Here is a 22,738-nt window from a genome sequence, read left to right as displayed (position 1 = left end):
TGAATTTAATCTGACATGATCGCACTGCAGTCTCAATTCCCCACCCACAGCTGCAGACTCTGCTCAGGTTCCAAGCACAGTTCACAGCCCAATTCCAAACTCAAATGTGGTTACAGCCTGTCCTATTGATTATTTCAGGCAGTGATGAGTGGGTGTGAAGGTGTTTTTGCATCATACTGGACTGTGGTGGGCAATACTAACTCTGGTTTCAGCATGTTCGAAGTTGCTTTGATTTAATTTTGTTTCCTTCCTGGAGGAAGCAGTGAGCTATAATATTTGTTCCATATTCCGTTTCACATTACGCCCGTCCTTTGCACATTGCTTACATGCTGGGCTAGAGTGTGCTAGATAAATGATTTTTCTTTCCACTAAATCAACAACCTCTGTGTTGGTGCAGCCTGTTTGTTGGACTAGTCCAGCACAAGGTGCATTTAGTATATTTATGCTCCTTGCTTGGGTCGGGTGCTGTGACACGCAATGCAATGCTGAATTGCTTTGACTGTTCAGCTTTAACAAGTGATTTTGCAAGACTGCTCCCTGTGTGGGACCTTACCAGATGGGAGTGTAGTTTGGAGATACGACTATAATACAACAAGGTGAATACAGTGGCCTGAACTCCAGGAATAGATCCTCACGGACTTACCCTCATAACCACTTATAGTAAGTCACACAAACTGTATATTCATTGTAGCGCATTAATGTATAAAGTAAAAAGCTCCATAAGGTGCTCACTAAAGTACAAAAATAAGATCTCTCTATGCCTTCAATGTTTCCCCTCTGTTTCTTCAATTTCTAGTGTAGGTTCATGACTTATTATAAGTTTAATCCAGAAGTCTTTAGAGGTGTTAAACACTGTTTATTGTTACACTGTATGTGATGTTAAGCTATAGAACAACATGCTGTGAATGGTACAGATTCCACTTTCTTATCAGAACATTGAAGTCACAACGAAATTACAACTGACCTCAGAAGCTCAATCATTAAGTCTTATCTACACACCCAGTTCTCCCAGAGTTTTCTAAAAAGACTGCTGCCAGTGTTTTACTGACATCTTAAGGAGAGAAAAATGAACTGCTCACTACAGATGGTCTATCCTAAATTTGATGCAAAGTTACTCTTTCCAAAACTACTGACAACAGCACAAACCAAAACAATTCACTGAAATGATCGTGATTACTTTTCAAATTTCCTTCTTAACTACAATGGCTCTGACCATTGAAAAGGTAAAGTCAGCATGGTCTTACCAGACCACACCAATGCTTTCCCAGAGAATCAATAGTGGTTTAACCTGAGGGTTACCATGTCTCAGTTGATGGGAGAATATTTAATGGTAACCTCAGTCAATGTGGAAATTGAACCTACACCCTGAGCATCACTAGCATTGCAAATTACCTATTCGATCAACTGAGCGGCGGCACGGTGGCACAGTGGTTAGCACTGCTGCCTCACAGCGCCAGAGACCCGGGTTCAGTTCCCGCCTCAGGCGACTGACTGTGTGGAGTTTGCACGTTCTCCCCGTGTCTGCGTGGGTTTCCTCCGGGTGCTCCGGTTTCCTCCCACAGTCCAAAGATGTGCAGGTCAGGTGAATTGGCCATACTAAATTGCCCGTAGTGTTAGGTAAGGGGTAAATGTAGGGGTATGGGTGGGTTGCGCTTCGGCGGGTCGGTGTGGACATGTTGGGCCGAAGGGCCTGTTTCCACACTGTAAGTAATCTAATGAGCTAACCAGCCACATTCCAACCATTGACTCCCATCAAATCTCCTTTGACTTGAGTGAGCAGAGTTACTGAGTTGAGCTCTTTGGTGTGTTCTGGCAACTGTTCTGAATTAAATGTCCTGATTGAGCACCCTGTTGTAGGTGTTAGGACGATTCATTGAAGTAAAGGCCTGTTGTTCCAATAATCTCGCTTGTGTTTGCTTGCAGAACAATATGCCATTCTGGAGGATCTCGTGCCACGCAGACCTCGAGGCCCTACGGCATGCTCTGGAACTTGAGTACTTGTAGCAGAAAACAGACTGCACCTTTGTTCCTTGACTGTGGTGCTGATCCAGCTATGAGATGTGTGGATTATGCAGTTGATTTACGCTTTGTCTTAACCTTCATGGAAGCAAAATGAAAATGGTTTCAGAATTATGAATGAGATCTGACCTTCAAAGAGCAAAAACAAAAATTGATTTAAAAACCACTGCACCAAGGTCACCATCACAGAAATGTGCCTTTATTGAAAAGACACAAACCTGATGCATTAACTACAAAGTCAACTGAATCCTTCTTTATCAGCAAGACTTTACTTTGGACACCAAGAGGGAACAAGAGACTTGTGGTTATCAACAGCGTGGTACAATCACTGTTTTTAAGAACATGAGAAATAGGAGCAGGGGTCGGCCATTTTGCCCCTCAAGTCTGCTCCGTCATTCAGTAAGATCACGGCTGATCTGATCTTGGCCTCAATTCCACTTTCCTGCCTGTTCCCTATAGTCCTCATCTTCCCTATAGATTTTTTAAAAATGGTTCTTGCTATTTATGAACTCATGCTTTTCTCCCATTATGAACTGTGCTCTGTGTAAACACACTTGCCCCAAAAGGAAGATGAGTTCTTATTTAAAAAAAATACAAACCTGCTATTGCTAAGACAATCAAAAGACAAGTAATCTTTTTTGTGTAAATTTGTAATCTTATGATATTTCTCTCTCATACTGTCAAGTTGTTTTCAATAGTAACTGCAAATAGCAACCTGTGAGTGTTTTTATTAAAAATAGGTGTTCTGTGGACTGTGCATGTGTCTACACTCTGCCTTATGCCACCACCTTGTTGATCAATACGTGCAGATAGTACTTTTGTGACAATGAATCTTGTGGTTAAATGGCATTGAATAAAAAAGGATTTGAAATTTTCCAAGGCTTTTTGAAACAAGTCATAGAAAAGCCAAATAATCTGACGGTCTTTCACAGTGAATCAGCTTGACAATATATCCAATTTTAACTGTCCATTATTGTAGAACATATCCTCATATCATTTATGTGCAAAAGGACAAGAAATTACTAGCTTGCAATGAATTAAACTCTTTTTCAATTGGGCATCTAAAGGGGTGTCTGATTGTCCTAAGGCAGATTTAACAGACAAACAAACAATTCCCCACATATATTCAATAATTTTAGGGATTTTCCTAAACCATGAAGATCCTCAAATGCTTATATCTTTAAGATCTCCTGCACACAGAGCCTCTATTATTTAACTTGACTAAGCTACTAACAGTGGAGCATAGAAATGTAGGAAATGCTAAAAGATAAAAGACCACAGTCTATCTAGTTTGTTTTCCACCATTCTGGTCATGACATGATACAATGATAATTCATTTGGTGATGAATTATAACAATCAATCTCCTTACTTTTCAATAACAATATAGAAGGGCAAGTTTATCACCCACGTTCCTGCATCCTTGCATTGAAGAAGCCTTATTTTTACAATGTCCAGCAACTATGCAAGACCCCTTGGTAAAATATCCTTCATCCACTTGGTAACAAACAAACAGTATCTTCTGTGCAAGTCTATTCAGTCCATAGATGGATGCTAAGATTATTGAGAGGCTCCTTGAAATCAATGGGACAAACAAATGAGGGGGGTCTTCATTGATGGAATGACCCACCCTGCTGGGTTACAATCAGGTTGTGAAATTGAAACTATCAGACCTCATGTTCCCCAGATAGATCACCCTATACATGATAAATATAGGTCCTGCATTCAGGATCTCCCATTTTAGAATTATGGGCAATTCAGATAGTTCTACCACTGCGGACTGAATGATTATCATATATTCTGACTACAACATCCTGCAGGAACTTATTGCCCTTTATATAATGTCCTAACATTAGTTTTTGAATTGCACACAAATACATGAATTCAGAACAGAAGTAGGCCATTTGGTCTCTCCAGTCTGCTCTGCCATTTAGTTAGAAGATGGATGATCTGATTGCGGCTTCAACCCCACATTCCTTCCTACTCTCCATTATGCCAAACACCCGAGTCAGGCTAGAATTTCTCTCCTCCTGCCTCTAACTAATTCAATGACCCACCACCACTGCTCTCTGTGGAAGTTCCAAACACCCTTAACCTTCTGAGAAAAAGATTTCCTTAAGTTGTCTAAAATTGGAGAACCTTATTTTTAAATTAGTTTTAGTAATCAGCATGTATCAATATACATAGTCAAAAATATCTTTATCGACACATCATATTTAGGAATTAGACCTTAATTACTCTGGACTAGTGAATATATTTTTGATAATGCTTTAAAGAAAAATAGAGCTCTGAAATAATGTATATTTTCAAAATGTTATAAGACTTCAACAAAATAGAAAATAGCACTATTGGTCATTGTCAGGTCAACAAGGCAAGTTGAAAAGGGACCTGCCTTTAGAAATCCAGTAGCAGTTCTATGACATGAATAGCAAAGGGGTGTCAAAATTATGTAGTTATTTTGTCACGCTGTGAAATCACATCTCCAGGCAGATGGATGAGATGTCGAACTTTACCATATAGAGAATCGTGGGAAGAGAAAGTCTATCCTCTTAATCTTTGTAGCACTTCTTTAATTGTGTGGAGAACATTACATTAAAACCCGTGAAAAAGTTGTGCAGCAACAAAATTATAACTTCTTTCTTGCAGTTTATAAAATGGTTCACTAGTAACTTATGTGTACGGCAGTAAGTGGAGACTAAGTACCTCTCCAGGGTCACATTGAAAATAGCCAAAGGGGGAGTTATGGTTCACATTCACTTCCCAGCAGAACAGAAAAGGCAGAATGTTGAAAACAAATCATCTTGACCTTATGGCTAGGATGAAATAAAAGAAAAGAACATTAAAAGCACACACACAAACTGCAACATTATTTCCATCAGATTCATAAGTCTTTGTAGTGGCACTCCCTATTTTGTTGATTGTTTTCAAAAGTTGGTTTGCACCTTCTGTTTTTAAAGTAATTTCAATAGAATCTTACTCAGATTATGATTTGATAATTTCCATTAAGTAAATACTTTTTGACTTGTGGTCTGATGCTTACAATTCATGTGTCTAAAACTATTACTAAATACATTGTAAAAGTCCATGAATTGCTTTTGCAGTCATGATGTTGGGCATAGTGACCTTTTTTTTTACCTTAAAACAATTAATCTTCTGTTCCCAAGTCCAAGATCCTATAGGTCACTATTTTAAAAAACATATTGATCAACAATTTTCAATCAATAATTATATACAAAGAAGGTTGTCCCTTTGCTACCAATGTACAAAGTATACGATTTTCCCCTTTTGAATTTTCTAACTGCAGATAGTCAAATATCCCTTTTGACAATTTCGTGATTCTTAGGTATATTTCATTCTCTTATTGAGTTTCTTGGCTGATTGATTGTGAATCTGTGCATGCCTGTTCCATTTCAACTCAATGTTCTACAATGGAGATTAAAAACATTAAAGTGATCACATTAATTTTGAATTGGGATTGGGCTGATATCAGACAGCATGGCCTCTTCTGATTTCCATTCTGTAGTCACTTCACCCAGCACAAGCAAATCAGCCTTTTGTAAAATGTATTGAAAGTGAATTTGTGTGGCGTTAAGAACACGATTGGACTAGTGTGGTTTTATTATGTTTTTTCTCTTATTCTTCTTTTTACTGAAATAACTGCACAGAGGCTGGTATCCCATCACCAAATAACCCTTTATTTACATGTACACAATGCATGGGCTCTGACCAATCAGCTCAAAGCCAGCCCATAGATGGAGAAGACCTTCTGGATCTCGTTTTTTCTTGCTGTTTCTTTTCAAGGACTCAGCAGTAGTGCTTATATTTTACCCACATCAGCCGTGGCTGTGTATGAATGTGTAGTGATACAGTAAAAAGGCACCTTTGTGTTAAAACTTTATATTTTCCAACTAGCATGGTTTTAATGATCATGCTTGGTCAAGCAGCTAGTTAACACTTACTGTCTTAACTCATACATGCCTAATAGTTATTGGCCTGGATGCTATTTTTCAATTGGGCAAGAATTTAACAAACTCAAAAAGTTACAATTGGGTCCTATTATAGATTGCTTTTTCTCAAGTAGATTAGATTCCTTACAGTGTGGAAACAGGCCCATCGGCCCAACAAGTCCACACCGACCCTCCGAAGAGTAACCCACCCAAAACCATTTCCCTCTGAATGATGCACCTAACACTATGGGCAATTTAGCATGGCCAATTCACCTGAACTGCACATCTTTGGACTGTGGGAGGAAAATGGAGCACCCATACGAAACCCACGCAGACACGGGGAGAATGTGCAAACTCCACACAGACAGTCGCCTGAGGCTGGAATTGAACCTGGGATCCTGATGCTGTGAGGCAGCAGTGCTAACCACTGAGCCACCGTGCAGCCCATAGGGCCATAGCAATGTGGCATTCTACTTGTTCTGTATGGGACTGCTTTGCGCTATCTCTACTTTGAGCAAGCATAGGAGTATACTATACTATTCATTTTAGTTGGGAGTATTTTAAATATAATCAAAATTAATGATGTAAATATTAGCACCAGTAAGTATGACAGCATTGCAATGTGTTATTCTCTGTTCTGGCATAGATCACTTTACCCCAGTTTTAACTCTGGTTGGTAGTGAAGTGGGTTGGAAACACATCTGCAAATCTAGAATTGGGAACCATACAATTTCAAACTTTGGCCTCATTTAAATCCCACCACTAACGTTTCTCCTAGAGTGGGCAAGAAGTGAATGGAAATTACAAGACTGGAAGTGTCCCACTTAAAACCAGGTAAGTTGCGGAATTGACTTCAGGTCTTACCTTGCTGAAGAAACGTGGATGAAGTGATAGTGGAGTTGAGGGTGAGGGCCTTAATCTTTCTGGTAGATCCTGGTAGAACACTCTAGGTCCTCCTGTCTCATTAGGAAAGTAAAACAAATACCTGTTTTGAAGTATTCGAAACCAGACCTCACTGTCTTCACAAGGAGTGAAATCCAAAGAGATGCCCTCACTCAGGTTAGTTGTCAAGTTTGCATTTAAGTCCGAAGATGCATAAAAGCCACCATTCAGTGAATGTACATGCCACCAGTTTAACATAAAGAACATCAAATGCCTGGAAACTCTAACAGCCCAATCACTCAGGCAGATACAGTTAGCATTAATAAGTAGGGGTTAGGACAAAACTGGCATGGAGTTATAACAATTCACACTCTCGGGTGAGCAAACCCAGACAGCTAGAGATTGGGTGAAGATTGAGAGACTTGTTCTTTTTTATCTCTTGACAGTCATGCAAATATTCAACATAAGGCAATTTTTCAACTCTATTATTTCCAAAACTATTGCACAACATTCTAAACCTAAACAGACTGCACCATTGAATTATGTAATTATATTGTTGGTACTGAATTTCAGTTAGTCAACCAAAATATACAGTAAGTAATTTTAAGTGAGTTCCCCTAATATCACAAAAAAATTACTTTGAAATGAATGATTAGCTTCATCTGTATTAACATGCTGTCAGTGTGGGATGAAATGTAAGCACTCATCAATAGGGCCACTAAGCTTCTGAGCCATTTTCAAGCATGTTGACATTAGAAAATGTGGCCATTAGTTTCTCTTCCAAAGCCTGTGTCTAACTTATCCTATTATGAGTTTGTATAATTTCCTGAGGGAGATGGCACTAGCACAACACACACAAATGCATTTGGATTTGAATGTTTCTTTGTAGAGTATGTGGTTCAGATGAGATGTTGAAGCATGTGGAAATCTATAATTAAATTTCTTGTAAATATTAAATAAAAAGCATAAAACCTTAGGACATGTGAGTGAATCACAAGTGTTGGTAATGCTGCTGGTAAAATGTCAAAGGTAAATCTCTGTGAAACCCCTCTCAGAAACCTGAAGGTAATTTAGCAAATTTCTGCTTCCTAATTTAAATTATAACTTACATTCATCAACCTTGACTAGTTACATTCCACTAATGATATTGGTTCAACAGCACATTACCATTGTAATCTGTAGAACATTTTAGTGTCTCAACTCAGTGTTATTTGTATAATCTTCAATCCTGTTCTGAAGCAGTATTTTATCTGACCAACAGAGCATAGTACTGTCAGTTGAAATCATGCTTATCTAACTAATCTGAAATAAAAATTATTTCAACTTTAGGTTTCTTAACTTACTGTTTGCATTGGGATTTCAAGACAAACTTCATTGTCCAGACAGTGGTAACCTGCTACCAGAGGGAGTCGTTTATGTGAATAGCACATTCCACTACGAGGCTCGTGTGGAATATAAATACCAACATTGACCACTGGGTCGGGTGACCTGTTCATGTGTTGTAAATTATTTGTCATATTTTGGGCAGGAACATTCTTTTGGAGGTGGGAAATAGAGGCTGGGACATTTGTGATTCCAGATCCAAATCCAGCTTAAAGTTATCATAGCCTGGTATTTTTTAGGAGGCAGTGTAATAATTGTCTAGAGGTTTGCCATGAGCTTGGAACAAAGGTATGACTGTAAGGAGTACGAGCTCAATTTAAGCCTACAATAGGATCCATTATTGTAATTGTTGGTTCAATGCAATAATTGCTGGTGGACAAGTGTCTTTGGTGAGGCTGAGGCCTGGAATCGAGGCGATGCTACCCTTCATTTCAAGGATGCAGACCTACAGTCCTACTTGGGGTAGTGAGGGAGGAGGCAGGAGGAGCAAATTCTCCTGGGCTAAGCAGGCCTGGAAAGAAAGTTTTTAGGCAGTGAGCAAACAGAGTGTGTTGCACAGATATTTGAGCCAGAGCAAGATATTCAATCACCTTATTCACTCTGGCAAGGTCTGAGCTTTGCCAAACCCTCAGGACAGGCTTTGGGTTATTTACCGTCCAGCAAGTACAACATGAAATGTGCTCCCAGAAAACTTACTGAAGTCTCCAAACCACTCAGAGCCATAGTGCTGCTGACTACCTGCTAGCACTAAGCCATGCAGCCTCTATGGATAGGAGGTTAGCACTGGCTGAGAGAGGCCAATAGGACTTATCATGCTGTCTCCATACACTTGAGGGCACATGATGCCTGAGAGAGGGCTCGGGTGAGAGAGAGGAGTTCTCTATCTGTAAATCAATACCATCGTGGAGGAGGGGGAACCATGGGCTTCTACCAGGCATACTGACCTTGGTCAAGATGGGCATTGACAAGATGCTGATTAGAGAGCGCAATATATGCATTAAGGGAGTGTATCATACTCAAAGATGTCTGACAGCATACCCACCACTGAGTTGTTTTAAGAAACCTCAGCATGAGGAGATTTCTGTTCTCCAAGGTTAATTCTAATGACCTCTTCATATCCCCCCCTCACAGATGTAAACATCAAGGCTATTAAACCGTCATGCATGCTGTCACCAAGCCTAGGACTGTTTGATCTTGGTTCACAGCAAGCACTGCTATACCTTACAAATGAACCCTGCACTAGTCCTGATACGGGGACATGAATGGGCCCTCTACGTCGTTTAATAGTATGGCACTCGACAATGCACACAATGTGTCTGTGCAAGAAGATGGGATCGTGGGAGAGGCAGCTGTCAGTCGCCCACATGGGAGATGGAGGTCAAACACGGCTTTACTCAGCTGGGCACAAATGCAGAGGCTCTGCGTAGATCAAAGCAAAATGTGCTATCTCACATCTGAGGTCCCTGAGCCAGTGAATAATCATGAGCTAGGTACCATCATAAGCTCCTCTGATAAGAGACCATGGAGAACCATGTATGGCAGCACATAGTGTGCCTGCAGGAACTGCACATTGACATTCACAGAATGTATACTGCACACTGCAGCCTGTGGCCTGGACCAGTCAATGGTGCTGATGGCACGTGGATATTTTGAGTAGATGCCAGTTACACACTGCTAGGTTGAAATGCAGCTCAGGTTAATGGGACTAATCTTTCTCTGTTAGCTGTAAGGACCGTGTATCTTGGAAACAGGCCATCAAGAGTGCAACTGGGGGTGAGCATGCTGAAATATAGAGCAGGACTCACCTCATCCAAACTTCACATATTTATTTTAAACAATGGCAATTTTCACATTCCATCTGTAATCCCCCACTCACGGGCATCATCTTTGAAGCAGATATCTTGTCAGTTCTGCCTCATTATCCCTGCCACAAGCAGTGTGCCAGGATGCCAGTAGAATTGAAGCTCACTAATAGTTTCAAATGCCTATTTACCAATGATGATCAATCAGGGGAGATTAGTTGTTATTGGAAAAGCATAAACTTTAAATTTTTTTTCTATCCATGTTCAGTTGACATGGCAGTCACCTTAAACATTCAATAAATGGCAAGTCTAAAATCATTGTCCAGTCCCAACTGCCAAAAGCAAATGCTCAACAATACCCCTTTGAAATCATATGATCTTAACCTTTTACATTCAACACTTAGGTTAGCTTCCATTACATAAGAACAAGTGCAGCATGGTGGCTTAATAGTTAACACTACCACCTCACAACACCGAGGACCCAGATTTGATTCCAGTCTTGACTAACTGTCTGCGTGGAGTTTGCATATTCTCCCTTTGTCTGCATGGGTTTTCTCCGGGTGCTCTGGTTTCCTCCAGCAGTCCAAAGATGTCCAGTTTAGATGGATTGGCTATGCTAAATTGTCCTGTAGTATCCAGGGATGCGCACATTAGATAGATTCGTCATAGTAAATGCAGGGATAGGATGGATGGCTAGGTCAGTGCAGATTTGATGGACCAAATGGCCTCTTTCTACACTATACGGATTCTATGATTCTAGACATGAGTCACTTAGTACTAAAATGGACATTCTGGAGGCAGGAAGCATGTTTCTGTTGATGGGTGAGTCCCGAACCAGAGGACACAGTTTAAAAATAAGGGGTAGGCACTTAGAACAGAGTTGAGGAAAAACTTCTTCACCCAGAGAGTGGTGGGTGTGTGAGCTGTGGAGGCCAAGTCTCTGGATACTTTAAAGAAAGAGTTGGATAGAGCTCTTAAGGATAGTGGAATCAAGGGTTATGGGGATAAGGCAGGAACAGGATACTGATTGAGGATGATCAGCCATGATCATAATGAATGGTGGTGCTGGCTAGAAGGGCAGAATGGCCTACTCCTGCACCTATTGTCTATTGCCTATTGTCTATTGTCTAAAAGATTCAGAGGCCATTTATTACAGCTCCTGAAATTTACATATGTTACTGGCAAAGGTACTTCAGTGTCTGGGCTCAGTGTCTGGTTACAAACACCAGCATGCTTCCATCAGTGTGTCATGCTTAATGTGGTCCCAGCTAAGGTGAATTCTGAAACCTTTGTATCATCAGGTCACATGCACTGATACCGTGATGATATTATGTGGATGTCTCTTAAACATACGTCTTAAATTATACTAGTTGTGAGACACACATTAGTGGACACAATCAACTACAGGCTAGAAGTCATACCCTAACACATTGTAGGAGCAAAATTAAGACCAGAAAATTTTGGGTCCTTATTGTCACACCTTCCCAAGTACAAGTCTGTACCCCAGTTGGGGTAGCAAGTTGCAAAATCAGGGTTGCGAGCCCCAAGGTACCAAAGGCTGAAATGAAGTTTTAACTGAATTATAATAGCTATGATTCTATACAAACAGACAAGCTCCCACTTTCATAACACCCACCTTGCGCAGGTCTTCCTCCCCCTCTCATAGTTCGCAGTTAGGGTCTGTGGCAATTTTCAAGCTGAAGATAGGGCCCTATTGAGAAAAGGTTTGAGGAGCACTGCCTATGTGAATTAAACCATCAATCCAATTTGCATTAGACCAGGACCCAAAGCTCAGAGGTGTCACCAAATTGTCGCTCTCACAAAAAAAGCCATTGTATAATTGTTGTACGTTAATTGTACTGAAATTAGGGCTGGGGTGTCAGCGATAGGATCGAGAGAGAGTTACTCTATGTAAGTCTGTCTCTGAACTGGGCTGCGCTCTTGAAACAAATGGTGTTCCATTCTCTCACACCAAGAGCTCAAACTTCGAAGATTTCTAAAAAGAAATTAAGAAAGAGTAATCTGGACAAATCTAATTATTACACATTTCCATCATTGAGCTACTGGCAAAGAAAATGTGGCTCTGAGAATTAGGGCCACAGCTTTATAGTCCTATCATTAGCCCCTGCTGCCTTTCTAAGGGGAATAAATACTGTATTTATTCAGTGGTTCAAGCTTTGCAGATATTTCTAAATTGCAATGGATTCAAATACCTTGCTTGGAAAGGTAAACAGTCTCTCTTGTGTGATAACACAAGAAAATACTGGAAATACTTCCCAGGTCAGACAGTTTCTGTGGAGAGGGAAGCAGAATTAACATTACAGATCAAAAACCATTCATCAGAGAGCTTATCCTGGTAGATCCATCAGGCTTGAGTTAGCAATGACCAGGGAGCAGTTTAAAGCTTTTGTCTTGGACTGGTTTGTGTACTGATTGGCTGACGAGCACAGAGAGGGAGAGAGAAAAAAAACTTTAAGTGACAGCAAAATAATTAGTTTCTAAAGGAAGAGTAATTGTTGTCACTGCTGTGGTAACACAACAAAAACTAGCTTGAACAGCCGTAACTTATTTTTGTCTGAACTGAATTCATTGCTTATCCAATGCTTTCGCATTGCCAGTGGTCTAGTTTCCCATTAACACAAAGAGCACTTTTCTGACAAGTGTATTTCTGGATGCCAGTTTAGAGCATTTTATTTAAACATTTAAATTCACCACACACTACCACGGAAGTAGTAGAGAATGTTGGCCTCTGGCGTTATGCTTCCCATTAGAGATGAAATGTGAAAACTTGGCCCAAAGCAGTACATTTGTGTTGGAAGGATTTTTTTTAAAACATAAAAATTAATGCCTTAGTTACACGTATAATAATAAATGTGGAGTTCTGGATTGTTGCAGTCTGGGTTCTAATTGTGGGCACAAGGAGGAGCCTTCCTCAACCCAAGGAAAATAATTGCCAGAGCAAGTTTTAAGACTTTAAACCTCCTCCAGAACTAAATGTGGAACATTGGTAGTGGACAGTAATTAGCACTGCTGATCACCTCCCATTTGGATAAAACATTTATAGGTTGCTTCAACCCTTAGGCTGCTGTGTGGAAAATTACGTATGGGTTATGGTTGATTATTGTTTAACCTGGGCATTTCGGTCAGCACCTCACAACACTGGATGTCCAGCTTATTCTCAATAAAAATCTTTTCTTGTTGACATTAGTTTTTCTATTTGGCACAAAGAGCTGGAATATTTCAGAATTTTTACAGCATGTTTTTCTTAAGTACTGGAAATTTTAACTGCTGGCTCAAAGATGTATAAAATGCAATGTTCACTCAGTGCAATTTCCAAAACCAGCACTCCATTGAGAGAAAAGCTACAATTGTTAACATATATAGGCTGGGGCTGTTTTCCCTGGAGTGTTGAAAGCTGAGGGGTGACCTCATAGAGGTTTATAAAATCACGAGGGTCTGGGGATAGGATAAATAGACAAGGTTTTTTCCCTGGGGTGGAAGAATCCAGAACTAGATGGCATAGGTTAAGGGTGAGATGGGAAAGATATAAAAGGGGCCTAAGGGGCAATTTTTTCACACCAAGGGTAGTGCATGTGTGGAATGAGCTGCCAAAGGAAGTGGTGGAGGCTGGTACAATTGCAACATTTAAAAGGCATCTGGATGGGTATATGAATAGGAGGAGTTTGGAGGGATATGGGCCTAGTGCTGGCTTAGGATATCTGGTTGGCATGGACGTGTTGGACCGAAGGGTCTGTTTACGTGCTATACATCTTTATGACTCTGTGACTGTATATAATGCGAATTTGCTGAATATTTCATGCATGACGCTTCTGTCCCTTAATCCTTTTATTTTAAATTGTCACAACAATCCCTTCCCCAACATATTCTGCAAATTAAATGTTCACCTCATTTAGTCTCACCAACTATCATCTTGCCACAGAGACTTCTACTAAAAGACATTTTGGTTTCTCTTATGTTTACAATGATTGCCAATTTGTCCAGTGTTTAGAGTCAGCATGGTAGCAGTGTGTCCATATTGCTGTGCTGCAGAAGGATAGCACTGGATCTGTGCCCATGATTCTTGACGTGATGCATTGCTCATTTCACTTGTGCCACCATGAGCCAAGTGTCAGACAGGACCAAACATATTTTCCAAGAAGAAGTCAAAATCAACAGCAGGCTCCCTACAGTCATTAGCATTCCTCTTAATGGCCGGTTTCAAATCACCATTTGTAAAAACCTGGGAATAAGACACCTCACTGTGTTCCTGTTTGGGGAAGGGAACTTGTGGCTTAATACCAATGAGAAAATCAGCGAAGGAAGTACTTTATCAAAAATAGCCTCACTTTCAAAACAAAATATTCATGCAGTGAAAATTGAAGACACTTTATCCAGTTGCCACTTACCATTTATATGGGGAACTAAGCACCGAGAAATTTCCGTAGGATCGTGGCATGCTTGTTCTCAGAAGTAACGTACATTACTTTGTCTAAGACATCAGACTGTTACACAGATCTTAGAGCGACAAAAGTAAGGGGACATTCAAGGAACCTCCTGAGTGATACATGTAACAGATGGAAGGTTGTGACAAGCTGCAAGGTTGGCCTAAGGGACTCAGCAAATGGAGGTTACAAAACTGTTTAGGTAAAGCACTGAGACTGATTGCACAGCTGTCATAGAAACCTCCAAGAAAAGAAATCAATCTAAGGGTTTAACCTTTTGGAGAAAGGTCAAAATAGCCTCTTTAAACTGAAACATTTATGTGTTGGACTAGGTTTCCAAATCCTGGGATGATGGCTAAATTCTGTGCCATCACAAAAAAGGCCACTCTATTTAAATACTGACAATTACAGTTAACTTTGTTATAAAGACATGTTAAGCATTTCATAGTTTTATTGAACAATTCTTGCTTTCATCACACAATTCCATATTATTTATACAAACTCTCTTCCAAAGCAATCACAATGCTGATTTTTAAAAAAAAACCTCAATGTCCTGCTTTCTATATTCAGCTATTTCCGAGTATCTCATTAGAATTATCAACATATAGCTGAAGCACTGCACTAAGAATTTCAAAAATATTTGTCTAAAAATCCCCAAAACATCTATGGATATGTTGACACACACTGAAGTTTAGTGATTTGAAATTTTGAACCATAGAGTTGTGGTTAAAATTGAGAGGAAATGTGCACATGGATATTTAAATCTATGAGTCACTGATGTCCCAACATGGACATCATTTATCATTTCAAGAACAAAAGAGCAGTCACTCTCCTCCTCATCTCATTGTGTCAGAGTATTTGACTGCCCTCCAGTTCACATTAATGCATGTAGATGGCTGCTCTTGTGATGGCTGCCTGGGATCAGATATAGACACACTAGTCAAGCTGTCACATTTATAGATGCTACCTGGGGCTACAGACTTGACAGGTCGGAGGGGACCTGTTTGAGCAGACTGTTCGTATGATCCCTGCTGTTTCTCTGCTTATTCAGAGTCTCAGTTTAGAATGCAAAGTTCTGACATCCTCCTTTACATTCTCTGGGGAAGCCGTTCTGGAACAACATAATTTAATGTCAAAAAGGCCATCATTTGAGGGGAAGAGAAAGTAATTGCAGTCCCTAGCTACCCATTTTTTCCCATGCCATCAAAAGAGTGAGGCAACAATAGAACAATGACAGTACAGTGATATAACATAATTTTAGATCAAATTAGTTAGAATATCCTTTTATACGTTTGGAATATGTTGATGTGTTGCTTTGGGTGGAGGAGGATGATGAAGTGAGTAAACTTGTCAGTGATGATAAAAGCCCAACAATCTTGCTCAAGGCTTTGACTTCATCTTGACTTCATCTTGAAATCTGCCAGTTCACACGACAATAGATCACCAGATCCAGTTCAAACATGAAATGGCAAAGGGAAAATAAATCACTGCAATTAATTGCCACGAGAAACCCTCTGTCTTTTGGAAGTACAGGAAGTGCCACGACAGCAAGAACTTCTGGTAGTGAGAAAATCGCCTTCCCTAAATTATTATTGATTAGACAATGTTTTAAATTAGTTTTTAAAAATTGTCAAAGATCATTTGCATTTCTTCACTATTCTATCTACACAAGCTGGGTGACAGAGTTGCGAGGTTGTTTGAACTTTGGAGGGTATCATGATGCTCTGTCTCCAAATAGAAAAGAATTTAAAAGAAGAACCTTTTGTTTTGGGTAACCTACTCTCAAAACATTAATGTCTATTATTTCCTGCACTTTACTAAAAACATCCAAAAGCTGCAAAGGGCAGGGACTTCCCAGAACAATGTTGGTGCAGGAAGGTTAGCTTTTGCAAGTCAGATAGAGTAGATTTGTTAGGAGTGGATTTGAAACTTTTGCCCAAACCAAGAACAGGAGCTATTGCTTAGATACAAATACCTCACTGCAAATCTAATGGTTTTACCGAGGCATCTTACGCCATATAATTACTTACCAAGTAGAGTTTCTGGGGACTCTTACCCAGGACACTTTTATTATGTAAATTCTTCCTTTCTTTAAAACAAAAGTTTATATTCCTAAAGTGATATAACAGGAAAGTTACCTTTTATTGTGCATTTGCCAATCCTATTCTTTAACCAGTTACCAGAAAGTACATGAAAGCTCTAATGGTTGTCTTCTCTTTCGAATTTCTGTCCCACGCTCTGGAGAAGCGCCTCATTCACACCATCCATCTGAGATTAATATTTCACCACATAGTGAACTACAAAGCAGAAATTGTATCAGCCAGGAAGGAAGGAAATAAACCAAAAGGAAAAGAAGGAATATTTATACACTGCTATTAAAGATGTCTCAAAGTACTTTTACAGCTATTGAAGCATTTATGAAGTGGAGTCACTAGTTTAGGAAAACACTTCATCCAATTCACACAAAGCAAGGTTCCACTAACAGCAATAAAATAATGGCCAGGTAATCTGTTTTACTAATATCAGAAAAGGGATAAACACAGGTCATAACATCAGAGAGAACTTCCCCAGGATTTTTTAAATTGTACCATTTGGATTTTCAGTAGACAGGATCTCAATTTAGCACCTTATCTAAAGGTATAGTATTTCTGACAGTGGAACACTCACTCAGTACTGTCCTATCAAACTAGTTTGTTCTCAATTATGTTGATTGGAACTTGGGCCAATACCATCTGATCCAAGGATGAGATTGCTATCAAGTAAATTAAGGTGAATATGTGAATAAGAGAAAATACTTTGAAATAAAAAGAAAAGGAACTTGTGTTTTTTTTAAAATAGCTTGATTTTTAAAAATCTCCCATTTATAGTCAAGATGTTACTGTTTCCAATACTGTAGAATCTGCAAAGTGTTTAATGACCTGAAGAAGCAGTAGGTCAAGTAGTGCAATGTCTACAATTTATCAGAATCAGGTCTGACACTTTCTCAGCTTATAAATTCTGTCTGATTTCATGAGGTTTCATATTCAACATCCACAGCTGGTCAGTATTATAGACAATAGTCATACCTAACCACTTCCTCTCAACATTTTTATAACGACATTCAATAAACTTCTATGACAGAATTTCTTTGTTATTAGTTTATGTTAAGGTCTGGATTTTGTATTCCACGTTCTTGGCATATTTTACATAGCAGGGAGTCAGGTTTTCTTTCCCCTTCTTTTCAGTTTAGCATTGTGAGAAAGCACAATATTGTCCCTGTTTTCCGCTCATGTTGAAAGAGCCTTATTCTTGTCTAAAAAATTTATATTTTACAAATGATTGCCAAATTGTCTGCTGTACTGGATTATGGACCTAACATGTGAATGAAACCCCTTGGACCCCTTTGATGAAAATGATACATCTCTAAGGTAGCAAGGACATATGGAACAGCTTTGGAGCTACAAGTATTGGCTGTGTTGTGCTTTTGGAAGCTCTGCACGTTTGAATTTTGAACAGCCACTTCACAGGCATTTCTGTCAAGTGGTCCAGAAGTAGTTTTATACGAGAAAGAGTAAAGAAGTGTGGCTTAATATTACCAGTTTGCAAATCATGAATTAATTCCCAATGAGCAGATGCCTTAAATTTTGTCTTGGACAGATTGGAGTTGTATTCTGGAAATAGAACAGTACCTGCTGGCATTTATGTTTGATCACATTCACAAGTGATCCCACTAAAACTGATAACAGTATTTTTGCTCCATCCCCAAGGAAGATGTGTATCGATGCCTTCTTTTTTGTTAACTTTTGAAAATACATGGTCCTGCCTTCTAAACCTTGCTGTCATTCTTATAATAAAACAAAAAAAGGATGATTTGTTGACCGTGGTATTAAATAATATAATTGAAACCAGATTGACTAGTTTTCATTTCTTTGCTAAATGTAACACTTCATACAAAACTCAGGTTTTATGAGACACTTAGCGCCAATGCAATTCTGTTATTCTAGAAGAACAATTTAAATTATCATGAACAGCCTCATACATTAATGTTGCTGTTGGCTTTTCTGACAAAAACAACATAGCTACTCAAATTCCGAAGACATTTTGGTATAATTAATCTTGTAATACATGATGGAGAATTTGCAGGATAGAAACTGGTCATTCAGTTGAAATGGTCTAAACCAGTGTTGCTACACAAGCCAATTAGTTGTATTGCATTTACAATCCAGCAATCCAATTGCAATATTTTGTGCATCGTGGATTACAAACCACAATAAATCAGAGCTCAAAAGTAAGAGATTAGATCAAACAAAACCAGAAACATCAACATCCAGTTGAAAACTACAGAGATGCACAAATACAATTGGTCAACAATGTATCATCAGAATAGTCTATCAATGAAACAACAACAAACTAAATAATTGAATATCATTTTCAACACGAGATTGAAGTTTGTAAAATCACGTTAAAAAAAATACTTATTTTGTAGCAGTTTGTGTGTTTAAAACGTGATTAATGGCCCTTTCTCTCAAAGTTTCGTGGCTCACTAGGGCTCGAGGTCATGGAAGTTCCCAAATCTATCACTGTCACTGGGTGTAGATTTTATAATACAAGCTAGAAATTATGAAACTTTTTAAAAATATAAACTAATTTGCTTTATTTTACCTTTCTCAAGTATTCTGCAACAGTTCTCGGTGTTGCTAAAATGCCTGATCAGACAAGCATGAATAAATTCAGAATTTTAATGAAAGGGTCAGGCCAGTTTAAACTGCTCCCAATGCAAGCAGCAGACAGTACGTTCAATACTGTACATTCCAAAGCAACACAATATCGAAACCACTGTGACTAATGCCACAGAAAATCCATTACAATAGTTGCAAAATAAATTAAAAAGTAAAGAAAATTAATGAAAGCTATAATTTTCAGCATCGTTTACCAGATTTTTGAATGTACCTTGTTCTCACAACTGCTGGGACTAACTTTCAACTATTGAACTATCACAGTTAAACTGCAGCCTCAGGCTGCAAACCTTCCTACTTCATATCCTCTGCACAAACCACAAAGAACAAGGTTATAATCCCAATAAGTATACTGATTAGACCTGCACCTAAAAGTAAGACATCAATATATTAATTCATGCACCGCTGCAATTAATTAAGTTATTTAACATTTCATGTTGTTTTTCCTATTTAGAGTACAATGGATCAATATCTTGGTTCAGCTATGCAAAAAGCTTATGATTTTAAAATTCTCATCCTTGTTTTCAAATCTTTCCCTGACATGTATAATTTCCTTCAGCCCCATAACCCTCCAAGATATTTGAGCACATCCAATCCTGACCTTTTGAATACCCTCTGTTTGAATTGCTTCACCATTGGTGGCCCTGCCTTCAGTTCCCAAGGCCATAAGCTCTGGACTACCCCTCCCTATTCCTCTCTGCCATTCTACTTCACTCCTCAAAATCTACCTCGTTGACTAAGCATTTGGAGATGTGGCCCATCCCTTTATATGGTGGGCATGCCAAACTTTGTATTCCACATGCTCCTGTAATGGCTTTGGGACGTTATAATTACATGGCACCGTTAACATCATAAAAGTTGCTGTTGATTTGGTATAAAGAAAGATATATGGGGTTAAGTCATGGATCAGTCATGATCACATTGACTGGTAAGCAGAATATGGTCAAGGAATGACATGGTGTCCACCTGTCCTTGCTTTCCTAGTTGCATTTTTCATCTCATATCAGATACATGGAAATCAAAAATTGCCCACTGTGATGTGTCAGTGGTAAATTCTGATGGATGTAATACTCAGGATTTCGCCACTCCTAAGATGTTATGCCTATATTATAGATTCAGACACAATTAATTCAACTGTTTGAAAGGTGTCCTTTGTTATGATAGCATAATTATATTTGGCAAAATCTCAAACAGGGATGGATCCTATTTTGGAACTTCCTTTTTCCCCTGGCACTTGCGGCACTTGAATTAATATTAAGAAGATGTACTTCAATGCCTTAAATGCAAGATTGCATGACATTGTAAACAGAACATTTTAACACTGTGTAAATGGGAAATAATGATCTTACCAATGTTAAGGTGGAGGGTTGGGACACAGGGAAATAGTGAGGAAAGAGATCAATCTGAGACTGGTACAATTGGGAAAAGGAGCAAGTCAAACAGTCAGGGCAGGCAGGAACAAAGCAGAGAACAAAGTTGGAGTGATAAATTAAACTGCATTTACTTCAATGTAAACATCCTAACAGGGAAGGCAGATGAATCCCGAGCATGGATAGGACATGGGACTGGGATGTCATAACAATTATAGAAACATGGTTCAGGGATGGATATGACTGGCAGCTTAATACTCCAGGATACAAATGCTACAAGAAGGATAGAAAGGGGGCAAGAGAGGAAGGGGAGTGGCATTTTTGGTAAGGGATAACATTACTATTGTATTTAGGAAGGATATTCCTGGGAACACATCCAGGGAAGTTATTTGGGTGGAACTGAGAAATAAGAAAGGGATGATCACCTTATTGGGATTGTATTAAAGACCCCCTAATAGTCAGCGGGAAATGGAGAAACAAAGTTGTAAGGAGATTTCAGTTATCTATAAGAATAATAGGGTGGATATGGTAGGGGAATTTTAACTTCCCAAACATAGACTGGGACTGCCATAGTATTAAGGGTTTAGATGGAGAGGAATTTGTTAAGTGTGTACAAGAAAATGTTCTGATTTAGTATGTGGATGTACCTACTAGAGAAGGTGCAAAACTTGACCTAATCTTGTGAAATAAGGCAGGGCAGGTGACCGAGGTGTCATTGGAGGAGCACTGTGGGGCCAGTGACCATAATTCTATTAGTTTTAAAATAGTGATGGAAAAAGAAAGATGGATCTAAAAGCTGAAGTTCTGGATTGGAGGAAGGCTAATTTTAATGGTATTAGGCAAAAACTTGCAGAAGCTGATTGGGAATAGATGTTTGTAGGTAAAGGGACAGCTGGAAGATGAGAAGCCTTCATAACTGAGATAACATGAGTCCAGAGACAGCATATTCTTGTGAGAGTGAAAGGCAAGGCTGGTAGGTGTAGGGAATGCTGGATGACAAGACAAATTGAGCGTTTGTTCAAAGAAAAGAAAGAAGCATATGTCAGGTATAGAACATAGAACATAGAAAAGTACAGCACAGAACAGGCCCTTTGGCCCACGATGTTGTGCTGAGGATTATTCCTAATCTAAAATAAAATAACTTAACCTACGCACCCCTCAAATCACTGCTATCCAGGTGCATACCCAGCAGTTGCTTAAATGTCCCTAATGACTCTGCTTCTACCACCATTGTTGGCAATGCATTCCATGCATTCACAACTCTCTGTGTAAAGAATCTTCCTCTGATGTACTCTCTAAACCTTTCCCCTAATTTGTTAAAACTATGACCCCTCATGCCAGCAAATCCTGCCCTGGGGAAAAAGTCTCTGGCTATTGGCTCTATCTATGCCTCTATCGTGAAAACTCGATCAGCTCACCTCTCTTCCACCTTCTCTCCAAAGAGAAACGTTAGAGCTGAGTCAACCTCTCTTCATAAGGCAAGACCGCCAGTCCAGGCAATATCCTGGTAAACCTTCTTTGCACCCTCTCCAAAGCCTCTGTATCTTTCCTATAGTAGAGCGACCAGAACTGGGCACAATATTCCAAGTGTGGTCTCACCAGGGACTTATAGAGATGTAGCAAAACCTCACAGCTCTTAAACTCGATCCTCCTGTTAATGAAAGCCAAAACACCATGTGCTTTCTTTACAACCCTATCCACTTGGGTGGCAACTTTGAGGGATCTATGTACTTGAACACCATGATCACTCTGTTCCTCCATACTGCCAAGAGTCCTGTCTTTAATCCTATATTCAGCATTCGAGTTCAACCTTCCAAAATGCTTCACTTCACATTTATCCAGGTTGAACTCCATCTGCCATTTCTCAGCCCAGCTCTGCATCCTGTCTATGTCACGCTGCAGCTTGGAATATGCTATCAATGACACCTCCACCCTTTGTGTCATCTGTAAATTTACTAACACACCCCTCAACCTCCTCATCCTAGTCATTTATAAAAACTACAATGAGCAGAGGCCCAAGAACAGAGCCCTGTGGGACCCCACTCAACACTGACCTCCAGGCAGAATACTTTCCGTCTACAACTACTCTCTGCCTTCTGTCAGCCAACCAATTCGGAATCCAGATAGCCAAATCACCCTATATTCCATTCTTCCTGACTTTATATAGATTAGATTAGATT

General features: G+C 39.4%; 1 protein-coding gene and 1 long non-coding RNA gene across 8 annotated transcripts in view; one reads left to right on the top strand and one right to left on the bottom strand.

Moving 5' to 3' along the window:
• Positions 1 to 2,894, top strand: part of LOC140462906 (protein phosphatase EYA1-like) — a 251,083-nt gene extending 248,189 nt beyond the window's left edge. For all 6 annotated transcript variants that reach the window (XM_072556368.1, XM_072556373.1, XM_072556370.1 and 3 more), the window contains one exon: positions 1,924 to 2,894. In XM_072556368.1, coding sequence (XP_072412469.1) covers positions 1,924 to 2,004 — 81 coding nt within the window. In that variant the 3' untranslated portion in view covers positions 2,005 to 2,894. The remainder of the gene's footprint in view (positions 1 to 1,923) is intronic.
• On the bottom strand, positions 1,971 to 14,612 carry LOC140462907 (uncharacterized). Of its 2 annotated transcripts, none has more exons than XR_011954556.1 (4): positions 14,438 to 14,612; positions 6,829 to 6,924; positions 4,721 to 4,830; positions 1,971 to 2,097 (listed from the first exon to the last, which is right to left on the bottom strand). It is a non-coding gene; the product is annotated as an uncharacterized lncRNA (long non-coding RNA). The 2 variants fall into 2 exon arrangements; XR_011954555.1 differs by having other exon boundaries at positions 6,829 to 6,920.
• Between the last annotated feature and the right edge of the window lie 8,126 nt (positions 14,613 to 22,738).

The sequence above is a fragment of the Chiloscyllium punctatum genome, chromosome 37 (assembly GCF_047496795.1).
Source record: "Chiloscyllium punctatum isolate Juve2018m chromosome 37, sChiPun1.3, whole genome shotgun sequence".
NCBI lineage: Eukaryota > Metazoa > Chordata > Chondrichthyes > Orectolobiformes > Hemiscylliidae > Chiloscyllium > Chiloscyllium punctatum.
This window is presented reverse-complemented; position numbering and strand designations above follow the sequence as displayed.